Source organism: Sinohyriopsis cumingii, chromosome 4, assembly GCF_028554795.1.
Source record: "Sinohyriopsis cumingii isolate HCF-2022 chromosome 4, ASM2855479v2, whole genome shotgun sequence".
NCBI classification, from domain to species: domain Eukaryota; kingdom Metazoa; phylum Mollusca; class Bivalvia; order Unionida; family Unionidae; genus Sinohyriopsis; species Sinohyriopsis cumingii.
This window is the reverse complement of record NC_142964.1, coordinates 143,617,839-143,645,354: the sequence shown is the minus strand read 5'-3', so window position 1 is coordinate 143,645,354 and position 27,516 is coordinate 143,617,839. Positions and strand designations below refer to the sequence as shown.

The 27,516-nt window shown below is 37.0% G+C and overlaps 1 protein-coding gene across 1 annotated transcript; it reads left to right on the top strand.

Annotated features, from left to right (window-relative positions):
• Positions 1-15,783: 15,783 nt before the first annotated feature.
• Positions 15,784-19,790, top strand: LOC149802239 (serine/threonine-protein kinase pim-3-like). The gene is made up of 6 exons (XM_089956663.1): positions 15,784-15,958; positions 16,065-16,174; positions 16,322-16,369; positions 16,620-16,983; positions 17,827-18,003; positions 18,331-19,790. The coding sequence occupies exons 1-6, from the start codon at positions 15,889-15,891 to the stop codon at positions 18,516-18,518; spliced, it is 957 nt and encodes a 318-aa protein (XP_089812789.1). The 5' UTR covers positions 15,784-15,888; the 3' UTR covers positions 18,519-19,790.
• Positions 19,791-27,516: the final 7,726 nt, after the last annotated feature.

Here is a 27,516-nt window from a genome sequence, read left to right as displayed (position 1 = left end):
ATCTGCTTGATACAAATAATTTGCAAGGGGGTGCACTTGTTACGGTATTTAATCGGACTGATACCTGCACAAAACAAACGACACAAAAGACATTTCACAATCCCCAACTGAGGCATCATCGGCCTTGTCTCCAGTGTTAGGAGTGTATCGAGAACGAGGCTTAATGCGTAACTCTTCTGCATGACAGAAATACGACGCAAAGATCCCAGTGAAACGTTAAATGTTGTTCTTGTTTATGTGGGTGTATTTATTCAACTTGGAATGATCATTAATTTGGTATATTGGGTCAGATTTATATTTTCCCCTTTACATCTTTTCTTTTGTTTCAGTAAATACGAAATACTGTGTGTGCGTAACATTTACCCCCCCCCACACACATTTCTTATCGTGTAGGATAAACTATTTACTGATATTTCATTTAAATCGAGGATGTGCATTTAAAATAAACTATATTTTACTTCCTTTATTAATATGTATACTATTACTTTGTACGACAGTCAATCAAGGGGGAGTGTGCGTTCATGCCCAGGTTCAAACAGTCAGTCATAGTGGAGAGTGCGTTGACGCCCGGGTCCATAGAGTCAGTCAAGGGAGAGGGCGCGTACCACCCGTCTCCATATAAAATATTGCAAGTCATAAATATGAGTATCGCTATCTGTTGCCCGTTTTGTTATCAGGCATTCGCCTTTGCATTTAACAACATATTTTTCAACTTTCTTCATTCAACACCAGTTGATTTATATTCTACCTTAAAGAACTTTCTTGCAGCTCCCCCCCCCCCTTTTACTTGAAGCACATTCTCATTTCCTCATTAATAATCAGTCAAACAGTTGTTGGGGAAACCATTCTTTGTAATTTTCTAATGCAATTATCAATCCTGATACATATACATACAGATAAGAGAGTTTTGTAAAATCCAGCTGACTTGTGCGGTTGTTGTTGTGGTGCATTTTACCCTCGCTCCGCCTCGGAGATGAAAGAAGCTCATGCTGGCGAGCCCTTAGAATGTAAACATATTCGTATAACTTTTTTTTTTAAAAACTGTCATTTGGTTATAAAGGTTTGCTCTAAAACCTGGACCATAATGTCCTATGAGCTATGATGACTGTCTCACCCTTGAGACAGAAGTATTTTGAGATGAATTCCATTAAGAAATTGTATGATGATGTGCCCGAGAAATCTTGGACTTTTTAACGGGACGCGGTTTATAAAGCCACACAAATGTGATCGTACCTATAAAAGGATTTAATATATGTTATCTTAATCTTTGATATTATTCACCTTTTACGGAATGTTGGTACCTTTATCTTTTATATTACTGTACGTCATCTTTAACTTTATTTGGAAGGGTTTACGTTCTTATAGTTTTGTGCAATTATTCTTTTATATGCAATTATTCTTTTATAATTTTTTGTTCAACTGGAACTTTACCTTTAATTGGAAATATATATCCATTTATTTGCTGACGTACCGTTAAATGCTAATACACACACACACACACACACACACACACACACACACACACATACATAGGCTGTTCGGCCATCAGAATCCACCGTTGTCTTTAGTACATATCCACGAGGCATACACCCTAAGCATCGCTTTGAGTCAGCGAGCTAATGCAGTAAGGCGTGCAGTGAGAACTCCGACATAATCTACTTATTATAAGCTCATCTCAGTTTTAATCAGCGTCATAGCCCGTGTTAACTTTGAGTGTCGGCGATTCTAAAACTCGTAAGTACTCTATGCAGACATAGGCAGTTCGAAAACAAAATGTTCCTAGCGAGTTAATTCCGTCTGACGCTTGCCAAATTATCGTAAAGAAAATAGTATGTTACCTATTTAGCTTAAAAAGAAAAGAAAAAAATCCAAAACAAAAACAACACGTGTTTCGTATAATTGTTTGCTTTTAGCAAGAAAGTAAATAAAACAAGTCTTGATTAGTTACAATTTATGATACACTTAAAACAGCATTCTTTATCTCGAGTATTTCATACGCAAGATTACAAGTACGATTGCTATTGTAGATCTAGTAAATGCGATTCTAGATTACATCACAATACGTGCAAAAGGGAAAATGGCATAACAAAAATCTTAACTAAGAAAAGCATGTAAGAAAAGGAAAATCCCAGAAGCAATACAAAGAAAGTAATTATTCAGTGGTAATAAGAAAGCCACACCAGTATTTTCTCTCCTCTTACCACGCATGTCTTAACAAATGTGCATATACTCTTGCAAGAGGCATTGCCACGCATGTCTTGAAATGTACAAATACGTTTACAAGCGGCGCTACCACGCATATCCTTAAATGTACAAATACATTTGCAACAGGCATTGCCACGCATGTTTTGAAATGTGCAAATACGTTTACAAGCGGCGCTACCATGCATGTCCTTAAATGTACAAATACATTTGCAACAGGCATAACCACGCATGTCTTGAAATTTGTAAATATGTTTAGAAGCGGCATTGCCTCGCATATCTTGAAATGTGCAAATACGTTTACAGTAGGCATATCTTACAATGTACATATACATTTACAACAGGCATAACCACACCTCTTGAAATTTGTAAATATGTTTAAAAGCGGCATTGCCACGCATATCTTGAAATGTACAAATACCTTTGCAAAAGGCATTGCCACGCATGTTTTGAAATGTGCGAATACGTTTACAAGCGGCGCTACCACGCATATCCTTAAATGTACAAATACATTTGCAACAGGCATAACCACGCATGTCTTGAAATTTGTAAATATGTTTAGAAGCGGCATTGCCTCGCATATCTTGAAATGTGCAAATACGTTTACAATAGGCATATCTTACAATGTACATATACATTTACAACAGGCATAACCACACCTCTTGAAATTTGTAAATATGTTTAAAAGTGGCATTGCCACGCATATCTTGAAATATACAAATACATTTGCAAAAGGCATTGCCACGCATGTTTTGAAATGTGCAAATACGTTTACAACATGCTTAACCACACATCTTGAAATGTGTAAATAGGTTTAGAAGCGGCATTGCCACGCATATCTTGAAATGTGCAAATACGTTTACAAGAGGCGCTACCACGCATATCCTTAAATGTACAAATACATTTACAACAGGCATAACCATGCATGTCTTGAAATTTGTAAATATGTTTAGAGGCGGCATTGCCACGCATATCTTGAAATATACAAATACATTTACAAGAGGCATTGCCACGCACGTTTTGAAATGTGCAAATATGTTTTCAACATGCTTTACCACACATCTTGAAATGTGTAAATAGGTTTAGAAGAGGCATTACAACGCATATTTTGATGTGCAGATACGTTTACAAGAGGCGTTACCACGCATGTCTTGATATGTGCAAATACGCTTACAAGAAGCGTTACCACGCATGTCTTGATTTGTGCAAATACGTTTACAAGAAGCGTTAATCTCAGTGATTTTTTCCGCATCTGTTATAGCTACATATAATAACAACAGTTGTATGCACAATGTACAAGACACTAAACATCATCGTCATCCTTACCATTTTCCTCTTGCTTTTTATTATTTTCATCATCTTATGAATTCATCTTTGAGTAGTTTAGCATCCTTATTTTACTTCATTTACAACAATCGTACATAATATTGTATACGTCATTTTTACATCATTGAATTTTTTTCTCACTTTTATTATAACTCCTTTTGGAATACAGGGATATTGTTTTGGATAGCTGCAATCGTTATTTCCACCCACCCACCCCAAAAAAGACGAAACATGAAAAATACAAGTTGAAGGGTAAAAATCGTTCATGGATGAAAAAAAACTCTGTTATGGTCAACAGTTTTGGAGAAATAAAATGGAAAAGACTTGAAGCAATACTCTTTAGACGTAGAATGCTGACAATTTTAAAGATGCTACATTGTGTAACAACTAGATAAGTGCGGGCCTTGGTTCTGCCAAGTATCCAGCGTGTAAATAATCGGCAACTTCTTAATAGATCTAAACTCGAAATGATGTATTCCAGGACTGACTTGTTATCATAATTCAGTTTTGGCAAAGTCTGTCACTAAATTAAATCTCCGTTTTTGACAGAACATGAACGATCCTTCGTTCTATTTTTTTGTTACACTTAAGAAGTCTGGATTAAGCCACATCAGCATAAAATGTGCATTCAAGACTTCATGGGGGTTGGGGCATAAACATAAGTGAATGAATAAATGTAGCTCGTTAAACGATGCCCCATTTAGAAATCATTTGTCATTAAACGATGTCCAATTAAGAAATCTATTGTCATTAAACGATGCCCTATTTAGAAACCATTTGTCATGAAATGATGTCCTGTTTAGAAATTATTTTTCATTAAATTATGTCCTACTTAAAAATCATTTGTCATTAAACGATACCCTTTTTAGAAATTATTTGTCATTAAACGATGCCCTCTTTAGAAATTATTTGTCATTAAACGATGCCCTGTTTAGAAATCATTTGTCATTAAACAACAATTGTGCATACAGCGAAGTAAAAAAAAAAAATTACTATTGGTATTATGAATATGTTAATTGTCCAAAACTTGAGACCTGTCTTCATTGCTAATGGGTAACCCACTGTAATCGTTTGAGGACAACGAGGACATATTCAGCGCGGTTCAACGATTTTTATTTAACAACAAATATTCTCTAAATCAAGTCAAAGTCTTAAAATTAAACCTGCTCCATGTCTCTCACCTTGATAGCAATAAGCTGGGACTTTTTCTGTATTCACGTTTAAGGATAGCTTAAAAATACAATGATGTGTTGTTTCTATTCTCTAAAGGTAAAAAACTCCATTCATTAATGGACATAGATATTTTTGCAATACTCTTAGTATGCTGTCATCATTATCTTTGGATTATATAGTAGATATTTGTATAAATCGCCATAGAACGTACATAAAATTAAAGAAGAAATATAGAGGATTGAGCATGAGCCTATATTTCAGGCTATTTCTAATGAACAATAACATTTCCTTTTATTACTTGGTGATGTTACTAATGACTGCATACTATCGCAAAAATTGAAACATGATAATCAGGTATTAAACGAATAAGTACATATACAATAATCTAATAACGCCAGACGGTAACTTATAAGCGTTTACATCAGAAACACGATACTGTATACTTGCAAGTCAAAAAATTAGAAAAAAGAAAGATAGAAATTATGAAGATGTTAGCATTGGTGTCGGTGGTGGATAAATAAAATAAGTTTAACTTCAGCTGGGTTGGTATATATTTATAATTAAAAAGATACATACCGGATATATAACAGGTTAGAGTGAAGACATAAGTAAACATCAAGTAAATCCCTTGACCGCCCTGAAAATCTCCTCGTTGACCTCAACCGATTCCAAGGGGTAAAGCCAAGTTGTATATGTATATGGGGGACGATTCCTATGCTTTGGTGTCTGAGATTAACATATTTAGTACAGACAAAGTGAAAATGCTTTGTGGTTTCAAATTCACCACATCAGCATATATTTTCTGTGAAAAGATCATATTTAATAAACTAAACCCAAGTCTTGTGTGCGTAATTTATAAAATTCCGTTTTCTTGATATTTATAGATGGGACTTTTTTAGATTTGTATTTAGATTTCATTAAAAAAAGTACAACGAAGGTTGTTTCGAATTTCGAAAGAGACAATATTCCAAACTTTGGTATAGATTTGCCAGAGCAAAGGGTATTTGGAGGTTTGTTCCATCACTAAGTTAACCATCGCTTACTTGCTGACACTTGGCGGAATCAAATCCTGCAGGTGACCCGGAAGGATGATACTTTTCTTAAGCTATCATTTTATGTTTGTGTTACGCCTTATAGAAATCCCACCCCCTCCCCCATTTGTATACTATGAACTTGTAGCAAAATATAGTTTTTGTCTCACAAACGATTTTATCGGCTTCAGCTCTATTTCATCTTCATCCACTTCTTCCTTCTCCTTCTTCATATTTATACCCTCACTTCAGAATACAACACACTAAAAACTCAACTACCACGTAAGCATACTGACTAAAAGGTATGTGCCTTTTATTTTATGAATGCAGTGGAAATTTTCTAACGAATCCTCAAAGCCATCGGTTCTTATGCACTCAAGGTGAGAAATAAAAAGTAAAAAAATGCACAATTAGCACAGGTTAAGCAGTATAAGACTTTTACTGTTTAGGTTACAATTGGATGGTTTATTGATAAGCTTTGATGTGTGATTTTCTTTCCATCAATCAGTAATTTCCGTGTAATTCACTCATGAGTTTGCTCACCAAACGATAGGCTGGACGGTTGTCACATGGAGTAACACTCAGGCTTCTCGCGGGAAATGATACCCACTTCATTTATTTAGTGGTCAGTTACTTTTTGACACTGAGCAAGTTCATTTAGTACAGACCTTAACATCTGACGGTGCAGAAAGTCTTAGCGAGGGAAGAGCACTTGGTACTAAATGCAACATTGAACTGTTGGTCTATCACTGAGCATTTGAGCGGTGGACATAGAAGGACATCCTTTTAGACTGAGCATCATCAGCATGGAAGCTCTCACAAGTACAGCATCTCTCTCTCTCTTTCTCTCTCTCTCTCTCTCTCTCTCTCTCTCTCTCTCGTTTGATTTACTTCAGTTGTAATGCATCGCTTTTGGGAAATTTGTTTGCGAAGTAAAAACAAATGATTAGATTTACACGAAAAAGAGCTGTAATGTAAATATGGCATATTCAGCAGATATGTTGAGAATCTAGCGATAACTTAGCGATTTGTCAAGTTTAAAGGTGTTAGTTTATAAGATTTAATGATGTTGAGTCCTACTAATAACTCCATATACTTATGTATTTTACATTATACATTTCTTTTACTGCAGAAAATATTGTTGCTTGTCTAACAATAGTATTCTGAGACAGTCTTTAATTTTAAAACGTTTGCTTACAATTTCGGATTCGGAGCACAGTAAATCAAAATTTAGTTCTAGTTTTTACTTTTCAAAGTTTTTGTAAAACAAATTTTAATAGCAATTTTTTCTCTGTTTTATGGTAAGGAATGCAAGCATTATTGTTACGATTTTCATCATAGGGGTTGTGGAGCATGTCAAACAGATTTTCATTTGACATATTTGTAAAGCAAGAGTTAAATAAAAGCACTTAATGATTTTAAATTATCTATGAATTTTAATATCTATAATATTATTACTTTCTTAGATATTCATATCTCAAGTTTTTTAAAAATTGAGAATGTGAGAATGGCACTATACCCTAAAACAAAGCTATGTTATTATTTATATATTTGCCAATTTCTGTCAAATACACTGTTTTCCTTGTTTTCATCCGAATTTCCTCAAATTCACTTAAAATTTCTGCATGAGAATATAATTAGGGGTCTGAAAGAGTTTGCAAACAAAAACCGTTATTCAATCGTATACAAATAATCCAACTGGTCTTGTAATACATAAAAAAAATAATGGTTAATTCCTATTCAAATTTTCCCAACAAATCAATGCCAGATTATTCTACATACCACTTGCGAAATAAAAAAAAATGCTTACGACAAATACGTTGTTAGGTTCATTCAGTTCACTTTTTTCATTGATAAAGTAACATCAGTTTCTTTGATCTCAACATGATGTCCACGAATCCAGGCTAAATGCACGGGATGTGCTTCCTGTCCTGTTTTGTGTTTCAGTGCATCACATGCAGTACCTGGTAACATCTTGGGTCTAGTGTTTTACGGTGTTGTACTTAACGAACTGTGGCAAGAAGTTAATTATCGGTCACTGTGGATTAGCATTAGTGTGCCAAGTATTGTAGCTTTAAAAAAAAAAAATCAAGATTATTCTGTTCATAAAAGTCCTGTTTAATTGGTCACGTGCTCAGCAGTGATAGAATGTATTGTCTAAGTGATTTCCAGCTTCATAAGCACAGAATGTTCTATTTTATATAAAATAAAATTTTTATTCCACGGTATAAAAGTAATAACTCTTCAGACTTTTATTTTGCTTTTCGTACTGTTTTACAGAACTGCGAAATATAGATATTAGCTACGTTTCACCGATCGATAAATTACTTAACGCGACAAAAGTCCACAATTGTACATTATCATAAAACATGAACATAACGTTGTGTAATAATTGTTGTGTAATAGTTATGTTTGCGATATTTTCACGGTATCATGTTGTCCAAATCACTCACCCGTTTAAAAAAGCTAACCCTTTCGGGTCACTACACTATCCATTCAGTGAAAATAGGCAAGACACGGAAGGAAGTGGTACGTGAATTTGTCACTACAAAACCCACTCCCTCGTTTGAAATCGAAACGGATGTTCCACCATACAATCCGATTGTGCTTGAGTAGTCAAGTTATATTCTTGTGTTGCTAAATCTCGAATCAATAAAATTTGGTTGGATTTGTCATTAAATGAACTTAAAAGCTGTGATTAATCGGTATCCTATATTACTTTTTGGAACATAATGCAACTCGAACATAGAAAAGAAGCATTTATAATGCTGATATATATATATATATATATATATATATATATATATATATATATATATATATATATATATAATACTTGCAAATTTTTTTCTTTTTCTGACTAATGTTAAGCAAATACCAAAATTAAATTCTTTTGTTACATATCCAGTGTTTATACCGGTAGCATGTGACTGTATTACGGAAGTTACCACATCCGTTATCTCTAATCGAAGGAAAAGTTCAAAATTAGCGCACAATAGGGTGAACGTATTCATTAATATAATAAAATTGTATCGCAAGATTAAAAAAGAAATAGTTGCCATTGAATAAAACTAATTGAAGCAATAAGGTATAAGAGTCCTTTTATTTGGAGGAATCTGAAAATGATTGCAGTGCGGTGGTTTAAGAATTAGATGGCGTAATTATTTTGAGCAAAGATAAATGCTCCTTTGAGCTATTTTTAGTAATTAACTTCTAAGCACGATACTGGAGAAGCTTAAGTTTGGAACTTGCCAGGTGTAAACCGGAGTGACAACAGGAAGTGGAATTGTTACGTATGGTTGACAATGCCAAGTAAGAAGCTGTTAACCTGTGACTATTACGTGGCATAAATACCACCCAATACGTTTGTCGACGGCCTACTTAACCCCCAGGCTAACATGGTTTTTCCATGGCCGCCACTGTTTAGTTTCTTTTCTTCTAACCCTGCCAGGACAAGACGGAGAGAGTGTTAGTAATACTCTGGGTATTTTAAAAGTACATGGATAATGATAGTGAGGTAAAACTAAATAATTATTAAACCTTTCAAAAGTTAACTATCATGTTTTAGCTAGAAAGGATAAGACAATAAATAACAATCCCCGTGTAAGTTAATTCCAAGCAAAATTTCAGAATTTTACTTTAGCCGTAACAGTGTCAACCAATCGTTCTTCTCTCTTTTCAAGAGAGACTGCTCGGTTGCCTAGTGGTTAGAGCGTCCGCCTCGGAGCGGGGAGGTCGTGGGTTCGACCCCCGGCCGAATGATGCCAAAGACTTATAAAAATGGTACTAACAACTGGCGCTTGGTGCCCAGCATTGAGGTTAGTGTTAGGACTGGTCGGCCTGGTGTCCGGATAATGTGACTGGGTGGGACATCATGCTACATGTCTGCGGCATGATGCTCCAGTGCTAGACATCACTATAAACTGCCACACTGTAGCGATATGACTGAAAAATTGTTAATGCTACGTTAAAATCCAAATCGCGCGCGTACACACACACACACACACACACACACTTACTTTTCAAGAGACATGGGAATGTTTGATTATGAGAAAGAAAATTAATAAACTTTGTAACACTAAAAAATCTACAAGTATCTCGTGCGGAATTACTTGTGAATATTATAGTTCGTTTTAACAGTACTGGTGGAGAAGAAAAGTAAATAACGTAGATTATTAAAACATATAGCGACAAGCTGATGTGGGGAACAGTTGTTTTACGTTAAGACAAAATGAAATGTCAGCTTCAGAAATGACAAAACAGCAATTTAAAATTCTTAAAATGATATTAAAGACAGTGAGTTGCTACGATGAATGGAGAATAATACTGCAGCACAGGACACTGCTAGACAGGGACCAAATCCTGAATTTAGGAAGCGTTTTTTTTAGAGATGGTTGTAATAGCTTTAGTCCTCACTGATATTATTTTATACTTTTGGGCAAAAAAAAAAAAGAGAGACATGCGAAAAAGAAAAATGGATTAAATTTCTGATTATCATCTCCTATAAAATAAACATATATGCAAATGCATAGTTATATACGTATATTAGCTTTATTGGCACCACAACCACTCAAGTTGGGGGCCCCGAGTGGTCTAAAGCGCTCTCCGTTACGGATCACTGCCATCTCACCTGTCTGCGCTGTTTCGAGTCTCAGCTTCAGCAAATGCGGGTATGTGAGAAAGCTTGCCAGTAACTTCTCGTGGGTCGGTGGTTCTTACCTGGGGGTTTCCCCTGGTTCTTCCTCCACCATTAATACTGGCCGCCATGTATAGCCTATCGTGTGCTGATAAATGGCGTTAAACCCCACAACAACAACCACTCAAGTTTTTCAGAGAAACGTCAGTATTCAAATTATGTGTCAAGACCGTCTTGTCATTTTTCCGTGTTGGCCAGGTCTATATGTATCTTGTATACTATTTCCAAATTCAGAAGTTACCTTTGTATTCTGCACATACATGCCTTGAATTTATTCCATCTTTCACATCAAAATATCATGCTCAGTTGGAACATTAAAAATTCTACATATAAACATTAGCCATCTAATAAAGAAACCTTAGCAGGCCTACAAAACAAGTTTGCCTCAGTGAGAAAATCTCCCAAGAAAAACAATACAACTAAATTACACTGAATTATTTTAATAACTAAGCACATAATAATAGATATTGGATCTAGTTTTATATATTTCAACGTGTGTGTGTGTGTGTGTGTGTGCGTGCGTGTGCGCGCAATGTTTCTCAACCCTAGGCCTTGTATGGAAAAATTGGACACTGTTGATATCACAAATATATAAGTATCCATACATAAAAATATAGCTCAGATACATTAAGTGGTTAGAGCGTCCGCCACAAATGTGGGAGGTTGCGAGTTTGAACCCCGGCCGAGTCATACCAAAGACTTATGAAAAGGGTACTAGTAGCTGCCTCGCTAAGCACAGGTCGGCTTGGTGTCAGGATAATGTGACTGGGTGGGACATTATGCTGCATGTACTAGACGTCACTATAAACTGCCACACTACAGACATACGATACGATATGTAGCGATATTACCTTTTTTTTTCAAACTGTTAAAGCTACGTTAAAAATCGAAATCACACAGATTTCATATGGGGAGAAAAAAAATCTCCCGAGAAATTAGGCATTTGGCGGAAAATTGGAAACTGTTGAGATCACACTTTACAAGCTTATTCTGGTTTATAACCGCAGCGAATAAAAGGGTGAATTAATGTTGGATACATATTTTTGTCGCCGTGTTTGGTGTTAACCTATTGACCATTCACTGGACATTAACACCCTATAACTATAGATATGCTTTTTAAAAAAATCCAGGTATGACGAACAATGGCTAGTGGAGGGAGTGAAAACCGTGGGCTTTTAAAACAAAAAAAGTAAACGACACGATTGTAGCTTTTTATAATCAAATTTACGTTATTGAATTCTGTCATATGCCTGTAATTTGAAAATACTGGAAGTGGGAGGGGGTACATTAGTGAACAAATACCAATGACAAGGATACTGAACCGTTATTTTTTTTCTTCTGCGTTCTTTACTGATATTCTTTCAATGCAGATTTTGCTACTTGGTCACTGATGTCCCAATGATCAAGTATTTGTTTCCATCATCGTCCTGTTGGTCCATTTACCATTATAGCAATTTACACCAAAATGCAAGGAGCACCCTGATGCGATAACCTTACTTGAAGTTGTAAAAGTAATTGAGTGTGTGCACAAAATTTCATTCCTTGCTTTCTTTCGACTTTGTGTGCCCAGAGTGTGGAGTACCAATGCCTCCAAAGAAAAAGTAAAACTGGATAGTATTTTCATACTACGGCTGGAAGGGACCGCTCCGGTGGCCTACTGGTTAGAGCGTCTGCCTCGCAAGCTGAAGGTCGTGGGTTCGAACCCAGGCCGAGTCATACCAAAGACTTGCAAAAATGGCACTAAAAGCTGCCTCGCTTGGCGGTCAGCATTAAGAGGTTGATGTTAGGACTGGTCGGCCTGGTGTCACAAAAATGGGATTGGGTGGGATATCATGTTACATGTCTGCGGCATGATGCCCCAGTGCTAGACATCACTATAAACTGCCACACTGCAGACATCGTAACGATACGACTGAATTTTTTTTAAAGCTATGTTGAAAATCCTAATCACACACACACACACGGAGATTGGGTTGCGGTTTTTGTTCTCCAGGTTAGCTCCCTTTGACCATAAACAGCTTGTTTCACAGCAAATAAGATTTGCTTCCCTTGTACTGCTGTTACCTCTAGTTAAGGATGTTTTGTATTTTACCTCCCTTTGACCATATCGATAAAGAAGTTGATGCTGCATCTGGTAGTATACAGCTGGGTAGCATGACAACTTTTGTACTGCGGTATTTCTAAATGTATCGTAATACGGACCACGGAATACCGCAGTAGTGTTAGGAACCAACAATTAAATGGGTTTTTTTGACGCACGAGCCATTTACTGGTTTTGTTTAATATCCGTCCGTCATTAGCTTGAGAAACTATCTTGCTCCGATTTAAAGCAAAATAACACCATATACCCATTGTCTGAAAAAGAATATCTTGAGATAAAAGCAAAATAACACCATATACCCATTGACTGGAAAAAGATCATCTTGAGATTAAAGAAAGTATCTCAGCTCAAGAGAAAAATACAGCCACTCGCACCACAAATAAATGATTAGCACGTTAAGGTGGATTTGTTGTGTGTATGTGTGCATGTTAAAATTTGTTCTAAATTTTTGAACTAAAGTGGGTTGATTTGGCTGTGAAAGATATCGTTCTGACGTTAGAGCATGTTAATAAACATCTTGCTCGGGTGTTGGCATTCCACTCGTAAATTTGGTAGACAGGGAAACTACGAGTGGAATGCCAACACCCAAGCAAGATGTTTATTAAAGACATTTGGTAAAGGAAAAAGAAATCAACAAACGAGAAAATATTTAGTGGACAACCCAACCCCCCACAATTGCTTTCCTGAAAATCGTAGGAATATTAGCAGCCTTATCAAGGAATACGTGTACTACATGCATTCAGGGGCCCCGAGTGGTCTAAAGCGCTCACCGTTCCGGATCACTGCCATCTCACCTCTGTCTGCGTATGTTCGAGTCCAAGGCTCGGCTAGTGTGGGTACGTGGGAAAGCCTGCCAGTAGCTTCTCGTGGGTCGGTGGTTCTTCTGGGTTTTCCAGGGTTCTTCCTCCACCAGTTATACTGGCCGCCATATATGGCCTATCTTGTGCTGAAAAATGGCGTTAAACCCTAGAACAACAACTACTACATGCATTTACAAATGTTAGTAAACAACTAAAACATGACATGGTTTTTATGGGGGTTGCAGGTATTTCTAACTTCTTACCCGAGCATCCCATTTGACCACCGCCTTTGGCATACTTGTCAAACATAAAATATAAAGGATTATAAAATAATTGTAATATTCACCATTAATTTGTGACACAGAACCGTTACATATAAACAATATTTTTAACTATTGTTATGATTAATGAAAACACGCTTATTAACATCATAAGTCATAACAAAATTAATCGTGAATTTCCGTACTTTCGTTACTGACGAAGCTACCGACGTACCGGTACAGGGAAAGTGTTTATATTGGTAATACCGCTCACCTTTAATCTGGTAGATTGTTTGTAGTGTGCTCTTATCGTTTTTTCGTTCATCGGATGTACAAAAATGCCTCAAGCAGAAAAAAACCACCCAAAACCCAACAAAACAAACACCTCTCCCCCCAAAAAAAACGTAGGATTTCACGAGAATGCTTGGCCTGCTAATTTACATAGCTATTTATTTTAAAATGGCGATTTTCAACCCGAGCACAAAACACTGTGCTGACAGATTTTATACATTTGTGGATGTTGTGAACATTTATGAAAATCGGATGAATACGTTCGGAATTCTGAATATATTTGCCTTGCGCGTTGCTATTAAGCCTGCTCTCGAAACCCAAGCGGACAAACGATTCCTCCGGGGTCTAAGGATTCTTGCTGTCACTTCATGTGTATACTTAACAATGGCCTAAGGTAACATCTCATCAGTAACCAGTTTAGCCAGACATTTCCAAATATGTATAGAATGTACGAAACGCCTCTTAACCTAGACGTCGTCATGGAGCGAGTGTTTGTGTACAAACTTAACCATTCACGCGTATCTTGCCAATCAGTTTATTTACATACCTGTCGATTGGGCTACCTACGTGAAGGCTATTTATCCGTGTCAAAATATTTCCGCCTAAACTCGATACGAAAATTACCCGTGGGAACGCCGTGTTGTTGGTGTTCTCTTTAATACCGTGACTCAATATGACAAATAGCAGTGGGAAATATCGCAAGATCCCCGCATTTTCTATCTTTCAGACAATGCACATGAAACATTTGTTCGGAGTGTACAACTCCAGCGTTAATAATAATAATAATAATAATACACATTTATATCTGAAACTGTTTTGGCAAAATTGTTTGCTTTTATGTTTTGTTTATAATGGATTACTTTACATTACATTGCAGGTTATGCAAACTCCTGGATGTATCGTATGAAATAAACTTTTCAGGTCTATTGCTTGAGCTGGGACTAGACTATAAACTGAAGCGAAATGAACAGCAAGAATAAATTTTGTTTTGGCATCCATTCATAAAATACGTTTGGTTTCAAAAGTTTCTCGTAAAAAAATAAATACTACATGTAACTTTTAAGATATAAAACCATGCGAGTATTTGTTTTTCCCTTGGGAATTTACATCTAACATTTTGGCACGAATTTTATTTGTGTTTTTAATTGACAAAAGAATCGTTCTTGATGTTGCTAAAGAAATGATTTGAATATTGTGTTTTTGTGGGAAAGACAGTTTGAAGCAACTATCGATTTTACTAAAATATCAACATAATCGTACGTGGCATGAAAGCGCATAAGCCACGGCATTTATTGTCAATAGAAGCATTTATAAAGAAAACCCGACTGATGTATTTAATATTTTTCTTTCCAATACGTAAGTTGGTCTGTTCAAAATACCAGTTATCAATACCCACAATTAGTTTGGCTTTGCCTAAAGCCAGTCTGCGATAGCATTTGGCGGGAAAAAGCTTTACACTATCACTCATGACCCTAAGCTTCAAGTGCAAGTCTTCGTACCTGTTACAAGTAGACTTCGCCATTGATTGGCTGCAATTCGGTAGGAGGAGATAAGCGGGAAAACGCATGATTGGTCTACTAAACCGTAGGAATGCAAAGCATGTTTCCGACGTAGTTGGCAGCTAGCCAGCGAACCGGAGTGCAGTATAATCGACACTAGACATGTGCTACTCATGAAAAAAATAGTTCCATGTCTGGTAGGATTTGTTGTTAACAGTTGGCTTTTTATCCCATACTTTCAACACAGTTAAATTAGTTTGTAAAGAGACGTACACTTTTCTGTTAAAAGATGATATTTTTGTTTTTTAAAAATAAACTTGGAGTCGTGCCAAGACGTATGTCCTGTACGCGGAGTAATCCTGTCCTAGTTTCAGTTCACTACCATGGATCAACGTTCTTAGTACACGCCAATGTTTTGAATAACTCAGAATCAAACTGAACACGTTACAGTGTGGACGAATCTTACTTGTTGTGTGCAGCCAACGACTCACGTGTATATCAGCTCAAACATGCTGGGACGAAAGTTGGTGTTATTTAACTGCAGTACAGGACACATAGTACACGAAAAAGAGAAACAATGTAAGATTTCTTTATAGGCGTTTGTAAATTTAATATTGTGAATTCAATGTGATTAAAAAAAAAATTTGAACAATTATTTGTAACTTAACGCTTTTTCTTTTTACAGGCAAAGATCCACGTGAAACCTTTTCAAGAAACTATATTGTGGGCCAAGTACTTGGAAGTGGCGGTTTTGGCACTGTTTACAGCGGCGTCAGAAAAAGAGACAATCTACCGGTACGTAAACGCTGAGTGGATTACATTTTAGAATAAATTCGCGTGTCTTTTCCCGCGGAATACTTTTTTTTTAATGCCAAAAAATGAACGTCATCTAAATAGATACCTTCATCACAAAGTTAACACGCTTCTTTTTCTTTATTTCAGGTGGCTATTAAGCATATAGCGAGAGAAAAAGTGTCAGAATGGGGGCAGGTGAGACATTTTGCTATTTTACAGTTTAGTTTGGGAGAGGATACTTTAAGAACATCAAACATATAATAAAGATGTTGAATATAAATTCTTGCACTATATTGCTAGTCCTCTGTAAAAGTTTAAAAAGTAAATGTCAAATAAGGACAGTGTCTATCATTAACAGCTTTTTCATGTGTTTTTATATTAAAAAATTCAGTTGAAGTACTTTTGTCATAATGTTTTAATGTACCTTGTCTTTTATTCTCAACAGCTCAATGGACAATCTGTACCTATGGAAATATGCCTGTTGAAGAAGGTCTCGCACCTATGTGGAATTATCACTATGTTGGACTGGTATGAAATGAAGGACAGTTTTGTGATTGTGATGGAACGCCCAGAATCGGTGAAGGATTTATTTGACTACATCACAGAAAAAGGAGTATTAGATGAGACAACTGCTCGGTCGTTCTTTAGACAAATTGTTCAAACAGTTATTAACATTCATAGAGCTGGTGTAGTTCATCGAGACATCAAGGATGAGAATATTCTAGTGGATTTGAAAACAGACGAGCTGAAGCTAATTGACTTCGGGTCTGGTGCTTTACTTAAAGACACGGTCTACCTAACTTTTGATGGTGAGTGTCTTACGCATTTGGATTACGATTTTTTCATTTGTAGTCACGCTCTGCATTTTTTCTTTCAGAGTTTTTAAAATTAACTTTTCATGTGTAAAGATCTGGTATTTCATCAATTTAATTTTTTTCATTGATTTTATGGAGACTGTTTCATACATATATTGTAATATAGATTTACAATTCATTCGTAATAAGAATTATTCCCGTCAACAGTCAGTAACGAAGAACTTGGTCCTAGTTATGAATTCGAAAGAACTTGTTAGCTTTCAGTGACTCAGATAATCTGTAAATGTAGTTCCCATGCCTGGGCCCAATTTTGGCAGGGCAAGCAACCACGATCAGCATGGTTTGAGATTCTATGTTTAGTTGCTAGCAGATCAGCTTTTCCTCTGCAGCAAAAGCAGCAGTAGCTACCTCGCATAACCCCAGCCAAAATTCTCACTAGGTCACTGGGAACGATTGTTCTTTCGCGTGACCCGACTGTTCAGTATTGAATTTCCCATTATAGCTGCTTTACACTGACGTTGGGAAATCCGTTTGGATCGATAGACCCACTTTTGTTTCGGTACGATTGGTTGGAAGACAGAAGGTCCATCCCTTGTCGGATTGTTTTTGTGTTTTGCATTTGTCGGAACATTATATAAATCCAATAATCGAGTGTTTAGATGGTTTTGAACAGGGTATGCGAATTGAGGATAATGGAGCAACTTTTGTTCATATGTCGAGTTTTAAAATTTAAGGATATAATACAATGCTCTAGGCCATCTGTATTCAATTTATGACTAAATATATTTAAGCATATAGTTTTTCGTATTCTTATGGTCACGTTTTATCTCTGCACAGGTACACGAGTGTACAGCCCCCCAGAATGGATTCGTTGCCACAGATACCATGGCAGATCTGCAACTGTGTGGTCCCTTGGTATTCTGCTGTATGACATGGTGTGTGGAGATATTCCATTTGAACAAGATGAACAAATTCTTAAGGCTGAAATCACTTTCAAGGGAAAGATCTCCCATGGTAAGTACTTGTACTACCCTTTTGAATTTAATAAATGAACCCTTCTGCATTCAGTCGATGAATATATGAGCCAATAATCTAGGATTGATTTAAAAGCTGGTGTACTGGATTTTTTTGGTTAAACCTGTTATCACTGACCAGTCATCATTTATCGCTTGTTTAGTGTCACAATATTTTTATCCATTTTTATTCTTGAAGTGCTGTTTACACAAAAATTTCCTAGTTTTTCTTCCGCCTACATTATAAAACATTTCCTGGTATTGTTCCCATTGTGACTCAGCTTGTAGATTTCAGTAACTAACTTCTGCTACTATCTTTTTTTTTCAGATGTGAAAGATCTAATCAGAAAGTGTTTGTCTATTAGGCCTTCAGACAGACCATCAGTAGAGGAAATCCTTGAACACCCCTGGTTAATGGAGTCTTGTCCAGTGCCAGTAGATAAACTGAACTTGAGAAATATGGATCATAATCATTCAGTGGATGCTGTGTCAATGAGCAGCCAAGAGAGCATTTGATGAAAGTTCTAGGATTAGTTCATGTGCAATTAAATTAGCAACTCAAGGAACAATGAATCCAACAATCAGAAATACCTCATTTGCTCAGGGTTTGCACCAAGCAGCTTCGTACTATAGCATAACAGCTCTCCAAACATTGTGATTAGGAGACTGTATAAATCTGTGGCATGGCTGTTTGCGGCCTGCATGTGACTATTTATTTGTGTGCCTGTGTGATCAGGAATGCATGTGGTAGGACCGTACCTCAGTATGCTTGTGTTGTACTTGTTTAAGTACAGTAATTTACCTGCCATTTCAATGCAATGACAACTAACATCTCTTGAAAAGAGATTAAACTTTTCTTTATGGAAGGAACAATGCTCATTTTATCTTTGATTTCAGATTTATCATTGGTGCTAATGTGTTAATTTAAAAAAACTGTTGAGCAAAAGAAAGAAATTCCGTACTTGCAGCTAACTACTTTAATTTGTAAATTGAATCATTTTCATTCCAAAAATATTTATGCAAGATTATTTGCTCACATTGATAGAACACACCTAGTCAGAAGGCACTGCCACATAAACTTGGATCTGGGGCAGGAGTAGAGATGTTCCTGTTCATATTTATCAGTTTCATCAGGTTCATTCAAGTTATTAACATTAAACGGCTACCATTGAAGTCTGATCATTTAAAATTTGACTCGTTAATGGAAAAAGTTGTGTAGCAAATCTTGTACAAATTTTATTCAGGCATTTTTTTATTTTTATTTAAAGAACCCGTTGAAATGTTAAAAAATTTGATCCTGGTCTTTTGGAAAATTTTAGAATGTTTTTATACACTTTGGAGTGAAAATCAATTAGAATCCTGGTAATGTTACATGCATACAAGAAGTTAAAATATTTTATTTAGATTGGTATCATTTTGTACGTTCTGGTGAAAACTTCAAGCGGGCTTGTTGAAATGTGTAATCTGTACAAAAAGTTTATTAAATATGGTTAGCACTCCATTATTTCTTCATAACATTTTTCATGTATCATAGTCATTGTAAATACGTTCATATTTTATTTAAATATTTCATTTCCCAGTTTGGAGTAAATCATCGATCTGTATGGGGAGGTTTGCCCCAAGCTGGCAATGTCGACCAGCTAAGCTGTAAAATGCTTTGCTCTTTATTTATTTTGCCTGTCAACCAGTGTTGCCAGTCAGTGTATATATATATAATTATATATAATTATATGCATTATTTTTATATAAAAGGAAGAGTTCAAGAATAATTAAAATGAGTAATGTGAATTGCATCTTGATTGTTCTTCACACCATCACTTGAATACACAAATTAACTTCATTTTCTTGTCACATCTGAATAGTCTTGATTGCATATTCACCAGACAATATGTCCAGTCCACTCCTTGAATACACAAATTTCTATGGGTGACCATGGTGAGATGTAGCAGAGATCTATTCTAGGAAGAGCATTGTGGGATGTTTTTCTTTTATTGTGCAAAGAAAGATGACTAAGTGAACATGATTGTTGATTACCTTGTCTGGATATTCTGCTTTTTATTAAATGAGAGGTGTGGTATAGAATCACTCGATACCATTCTTGCAACCTAGTGGTTACTTGTTGATGCATTACACTCCAGTGACCATTAGGGTGTGGAGTTGATTGCCCCATTGAACTGAGGTGTTTCCTTTGGCAATGCACTCAACTTATTATGATAGAACCTTGAAAGATGAAAACAAAACGGGCCCCATCTCTCAAGGAGACCGATATAAGTATTTTTTTTTTTTAATGAGACGGGAATCCTCAAATGTTGGACAGCAAAAATCAAAATGCATTAGAATTTTAAATCGGAGCAATACTTCCTTAAAAAGTTGAAGGCTGATGTCATTAATTTCTAGTTAAGGAGCTGTTTTAAGCTGTGATCTAATTAAATGGAAACCTCCAACATATGTAGACCTGCATCCCCATTTTAATCATTGCTTTAGGGTGCGCTAGTACAACCTTTATTGCAAAAGGTACATGCAACTATCGTCAATCACATGACCAGTTTACACAATTATCCTGGTATTTATCAGGCTAAAGCTATGGTTTTCCAGTAGATATAAACTATCCTTGCATCTTGAAAGGTTCGCATGAAGAATATGCCTTCCAAAAATGAATGACTTTAAGCAAATGTGGTTCACAAACCAGATTTCGTGTTTTAAGTGTAGCTTAGTGCACAACGGTCACGTGGTCAGTACCCACCAAATCCAGCCGGGGATTCGGGCTGCGTCTACGTGTCATGTGCAGAAGTGCTAATGTGTTAACATGTGCCGTTAAAAAACGGCATTCAACTGCAATAGAATTCAGTTACGTCCATAGAGTATTGTACTACCTGACCCCGTTGAAACTTTGTTGATTTTGATACAATGTAACTTGACCTTCTATGAGAAAATGATGCCAACTGTAGGTTGGAGTCTAATATTCCCGACAGCGTCCTGCAATTAAAGACGAAGGAAGTTTTGTCGAATAGGACATTAATCTTAAAATCCGATTTTTGGTCCCAATCAGTGTAATTCTTGCTTGAAGAAACGCCTGAAGTTTCCCCAAATTAGTTAAGAACTGCATCACTGATCTATTTCAACGGGTAGCAAGTACATGAGGGAAAAAGACTTGATTGAACGGCCTTTTAGCTTTAAAGGGACATAATTTAATCTTTGCGGAACGGGGCCGGGATCTTATTTTATATAAAAAATAAAGCAACCTATGATATAACTATATACAGCGTACGTACTACACGTATATTTCATTTATGCCACGTACACATACATGTAGTTTTGTTCCAAGGGAGTTGAAGACTGGCTACAGGAAACATTGATGGAGAGAGGAAACTACAAACATCCCTTCCTGGTGTGACCTCTACACATTGTTTTAGCCCTTCACAATTCTTTTTGAACACTGTTTGCACATTTCCGTAGCTGCCACTCGTATTGATCAAATATGGAAGATTAGGAGTTCAGATCTAAAGGTGTTTTAAATCGCCAGTACACTAAAAGGTCGCATGGGTAGTGTCTCAAACAAGAAAAACGCAACCCAGTACATATGGACGACGCGGGAATGGTTTAAGCGCAATGACCAACCATCAATAAGTATTTAATTAAATATATATGTTTTTAAAATATCTTCCCTCACCTGGTCCGTTTGTATGCCAGTTTTAGCACGCACTTCGAAGAGATTTTAGTATTTGTATGATGCCAATGAATTTACCGTTGGGCGTCCAAAGGCTATTGCAACATTGTATCTTTGGTATCTTTTAACATTGTGGAAAGTGTACACGTTCAAATAGGGATTCGAGTACTTCGAGGTTACTTGGTGTAAGTTCAAGTTCAAGGTTTTCATCCAGTTAAATGTGTTCCCATTCCATTAAAATTACACGTTTTGAGGGGGGTTTTTTCTCTTACGGCATGAGCGAGAGAGAAAAGTGAAAGCATTGGGAATTTCAATGTAACTGTAACCTGTTTAATTCATTGCAGAAACGGGGATTATTTTCTGATATTATTATTAATTAATAAGCTGAAAGTTAATCAGATCTTGAGAATACAGAAGGAATAGTGTACTACCCTTAAAACCCTAATTATATGCGTATTGTTACGCCATGGGGGAATAACAAACTGAGATGTCAATAAGTCCACAGTATTGATAAACGAACGGTAGGCGTAAGATACTTTTATTCTATAAAAAAGTTATAGATTAGATTTTTGTTTCGTTTGATATCTACAAATCAGAGGTGAGCAAATATACCTCTGATTTTGTTGTGGGTTTTAACGCCATTTTCAGCACATGATAGGCTATAAATAGCGGCCAGTATTAATGGTAGAGGAAGAACCACCGACCCACGAGAAGCTACTGGCAAGCTTTCTCACATACCCACATAGGCCGAACCCATGCTGCAGAAGTGAATGTTCTAGACCACTCAGCCCATTCCCCCCCCCCCCCGGATTTTGAAGAATCAAATTAAATTATGTCCGTCATGATTTCTCGTACTGAGATTTTACAACAAAATGGTACATAGTCTGATAGGAACCTCCAATAAGTCGATCAATTGGTGTGTGTAGTCTGTAGTTGTAACATTTAGTTTATTTATAACGCCCTCCATGGTGCAATTTTTTCCCCCTTGAAAGCAAATAAACTAAGAAGAATTTGCAATGAGATATTGCCGTCTGTTCAGTCTCTTATTTTTTTTTTTTTTTAATTCTAAATTTGAGTGTCTTAGCTCGTACTCGTCTCCCATCAGGTATAAATCCAGTTTGGTAAGTTTCATTACTTAATTTCCCACATTTACCGAGGGTTTTGAATCACAGGTGACCTTTGCCCTTAAGGTCGATGAGTTAAGTAAGAGGCCAATCCATTTAGTATGTACGCAAGTCTGGCAAAGTTTAGACCTTCCCCCCCCCCCGTACACATGCGTACTTTTTACACACCCACCCACCTGCGTACATACCCTTGACGCACCCCCACCCAATTCTATAGAACGGCTTATGTATAATCCACGCAAAAACTATAAAAGATTAGTATTAATATGCTTAATAAAACCGATAGTCCACCGAAGTTGACTGTCTGGCTGCATCAATGAAACAAGCTGCGCAACTTGAAACAGTTTGTCTAGTGTCCGCTAAAATTCAAACGCAGACTTACCTATTATAGAAATTGTTATAAAGTTTTTACCCCCCCCCCCCCCGTTTCCTATGCGTAAGTACATTATTAGTAGACACCCACCCACCCCGTACGCAAGCGTATGCATTTGGGATACCCCCCTCCATTTCAGCCTCCATGTGTACGTACTAAATGGACGGCCCCTAACTGCGTCCCCATGTAAAACTGGTGTGTTGTTTGGCCCCGTGTTACATGACTTGACTTATTTAAGTCCTTTTACCTGAATGTTGAAATCTCTATAGCCCCTCCCCCAAAAGAACAAATAACAACCCATCCCATTTTAGAGTGGTTCAGTATGCATGTTTAATGAGCATACCATGTGTGTATATCATTTGTACCAGCTTCCAGGCTGGTACAACAACATAATACCATCTCTGGCTGGCCGTGCTAGACTTAACTGTTACACTTCGATCGAACACTCTATCTTCACGTGAACCTCCCGCATCGGCAATGTGAAGGTCGAAGTGAGTGGTTGACACGCATTTGCCGTACTTATCAGTTATACGTACCCAAGATATCGTTGATGTCTTAGACTACAATGGCAGTCGATCGACTTTATGTACTCTCCGCATGTATAGTAAACCTAAAAGTTCTTCATTTATGATAATTAATGCAGGGGTAAAGTATAGCTGGTTTTTGTATATGGAATACAATACCACCGGTAAATATTACCACCTGTCAATATATCATTATGGATACAGCAGGAATTTCATTCAGCTGTTCGTTACACGACCGGTAACACTGAAATAAGTTAAAACTCAAATACGGTATATCGTGTAAACGCATCTGACAGTGGCATTGGAGGGCACTTCAACTAAAAAGTAATAAATGTTGACGAATACTGTGTGCCATCTTGTTTTAGTCCTTTACTACTACATTAAAAATCATGGAGTGTGAAAAATTCCGATTTTTTTTTCTTTTCTTCTTTCAATCTAGGTCATTATGTATGCCAACTCATACCAGAAAACATTTCTCACTTCTGTTGTGCCTTGGGTTTGTTAATCCTGAGGCTAGTCGAACTGCGAAATACCTTCGTGATTATTGCATTGTGAGAAGTAAATACGTTATATGAAATGTATAGCATTTCATAGCTTAACAATATTAGTAAAAAGTGTTTAGGAGATTACTTATCCTTAATTCCACGCCCAATGTATTCGATATATAATCCGTCCCTTCGTTCGTCTCCTCCAACTTTTGATTCCGAAGCATACTTCCAATATAATTAAATACCGTCTTTACTCGCTTATACAACGAGTCAAACTGCAAAAAAAACAAAAAAAAAACAATGTTCCTGATCTGTGGTTGCATAATGCACTAGCAGATCATGGTGTATGTTTGTTCTACTGATTACAGTTGAACTCATCTTATAAGCTAGTATATACAGTATATCTATAAAACCTTTTACACATATTGAAATAGTGGTATAGAAGTTTCAATATTTTTGTAATGTATTTATCTCTTGGTGTATCTCCATCCACCCATACATAACACTTTATTTTTCGTGTCAAAACTCAAAACCGTTCAAGATATAACGGTGAAATATTAAGTACATATACTAGGATGGTTGTGTAGATTTTATAATTACAATTCTTCAGAATTTTATTGTTTTAGTCTATGTGTCTGTTCATCTATCAAAAATTATCTACATTCTTCTTTTCGGGGCAAGATTTGTTTATGGTGTCTATGAAATATTTGGCACATATATTAGACTTGCAGATGTACATGTATTTTACTCTTCACAATCCTTCAGTGCAAAATCAATCTCACACCATCCCGCTCCATCTTCGCTAGCCAAGCTTTCAACACGCTCACTGCCTTGGCGGCTCGATCAGATATTTCAGTGTTTCAGGTCCGTGAATTTCATTTAATGTGGACGCAGGCCACCGCATCCCATCAAAATCAAGTTTTTCAAATTTAACGCTGTTCCTACATGATCAAGACAAGGGGAGCATACAAATGGAAGGGCTCATAAATAAGCAATTATCCACTGCCGGTCCGTGTTTGTACAAAATACATCCCTCATCTAAAGTACAAATGCAATGGCAGCGGTCTGGTACGTTATTTTCGGTGTTAAACGCGAAAAGTATCCTTCTAAGGATAATTGTCTCCACCATTTTCGACCGATGTATAATGCCCCACTGTTACACGCTAATGGTTAGTTGGCATTACTTAATAAGGGGAGTATAACTCGTGATATTCAATAGATTTCGCTAGGACAAGGCAATGAAATATCTGATCGATCCGCCAAGGTGTAGATGCGGTTAACATATCGAAACCTTGGCTAGAGAAGATGCTCTCTCTCTCTCTCTCTCTCTCTCTCTCTCTCTCTCAGAGACATTAAGGCGGTGCTGGGGAAATAGAATAATCTATCTTCTTTTCCAACTGAAACGGCGGCATGAATTCTTTTGAACTGGTATAGGATACATTTTCAACGCACGAAATGTCAAATTTAAGGAATGGGGAAAAACACCTTCCATGAAAATCATGTTTGGTACATTGGTGAAGAACAAAATATAGTAAATGGCCTTAAGTGTATGGGTTTTGTTTTGAACTGTAATTTTAGACTAGACAAACGGTCAAACAAACTGCGTAGTATCCTTTGCAAATTCGGACGGGTTATTCCTCTGCTTCATCTCCCATATTGCTGTTGTTGCGTGCATGGAGTTCGATAAGTCCCACTGCAGTAATTAATCTAATGAAAATAAAACTGTTATCAGACGTGTACCCCTCCAGATTAATAAGTCTAGATATGTAACTCCAGATTAGTAAAACAAATATTTAAGACTGTATTCGATGGCTGATTGAGACATGGAAATACAGGTAAGAGTATATCGAATCATCCGGGTATTTGGAAGATTTGGCAGGAATACCTGCAGTAGCATGTATTGCACTAAGTGAACATCAGCTAAAGAATGGTGTTTGGACTATATTTGATTGCGATGTGATCGACAACTGTATCGCACAGACACACATTATTAAATCGACCAATAGTAACAAACTTCTATTGAACTACATATAACAAGTGCGTGCAGAGGCTAGGTATCAGATGATTTTATTGCTTAGTATTGTTCAATACGGTGACAGTGTTAGAGGCCTTATTGTCCGCATAAATACGGCGACAGTGTTAGAGGCCTTATAGTCCTCATCACTACCGTGACAGTGTTAGAGGCCTTAATGTTCGCATCAATACTGTGACTGTGTTATATGCCTTGATGTCCTCATCAATACGACGACTTTTAGAGCCCTTAATGTCTTCATCAATACGGTGACTGTGTTAGAGACCTTATAGTCCTCATCAATCCGGTGACTATATTAGAGGCCTTAACGTCTGCATCAAGACGGTGACGGTGTTAGAGGCCTTATAGTCCTCATCAATCCGGTGACTGTATTAGAGGCCTTAACGTCCGCATCAAGACGGTGACGGTGTTAGAGGCCTTATAGTCCTCATCAATCCGGTGACTGTATTAGAGGCCTTAACGTCCGCGTCAAGACGGTGACGGTGTTAGAGGCATTACAGTCCTCATCAATCCGGTGACTGTATTAGAGGCCTTAACGTCCGCATCAAGACGGTGACGGTGTTAGAGGCGTTATAGTCCTCATCAATCCGGTGACTGTATTAGAGGCCTTAACGTCCGCATCAAGACGGTGACGGTGTTAGAGGCCTTATAGTCCTCATCAATCCGGTGACTGTATTAGAGGCCTTAACGTCCGCGTCAAGACGGTGACGGTGTTAGAGGCATTACAGTCCTCATCAATCCGGTGACTGTATTAGAGGCCTTAACGTCCGCATCAAGACGGTGACGGTGTCAGAGGCCTTATAGTCCTCATCAATCCGGTGACTGTATTAGAGGCCTTAACGTCCGCGTCAAGACGGTGACGGTGTTAGAGGCATTACAGTCCTCATCAATCCGGTGACTGTATTAGAGGCCTTAACGTCCGCATCAAGACGGTGACGGTGTTAGAGGCGTTAGAGTCCTCATCAATCCGGTGACTGTATTAGAGGCCTTAACGTCCGCATCAAGACGGTGACGGTATTAAAGGCATTATTATCGGCAACGTCATAAATGTGTAGCAATACATTATTTGCATTTGTTATGCGCTAAACAAATAAAATATTAAATATGTGAAATAAATATAGTCTTGCGAACAGTAATTAATTAGCGGATATTTATCGAATATTACTTAATGTCAGTGAACATTAAAGAAGATGCGTTTAAAAGTCTTTACATATAAAAACACAAAAGAAAATAAGGAACGTCTTAAAAAATATGGTCTTAGTGTTCATACCCATTCCATATCGTTTTCGCGATGCTTTTTTCCATC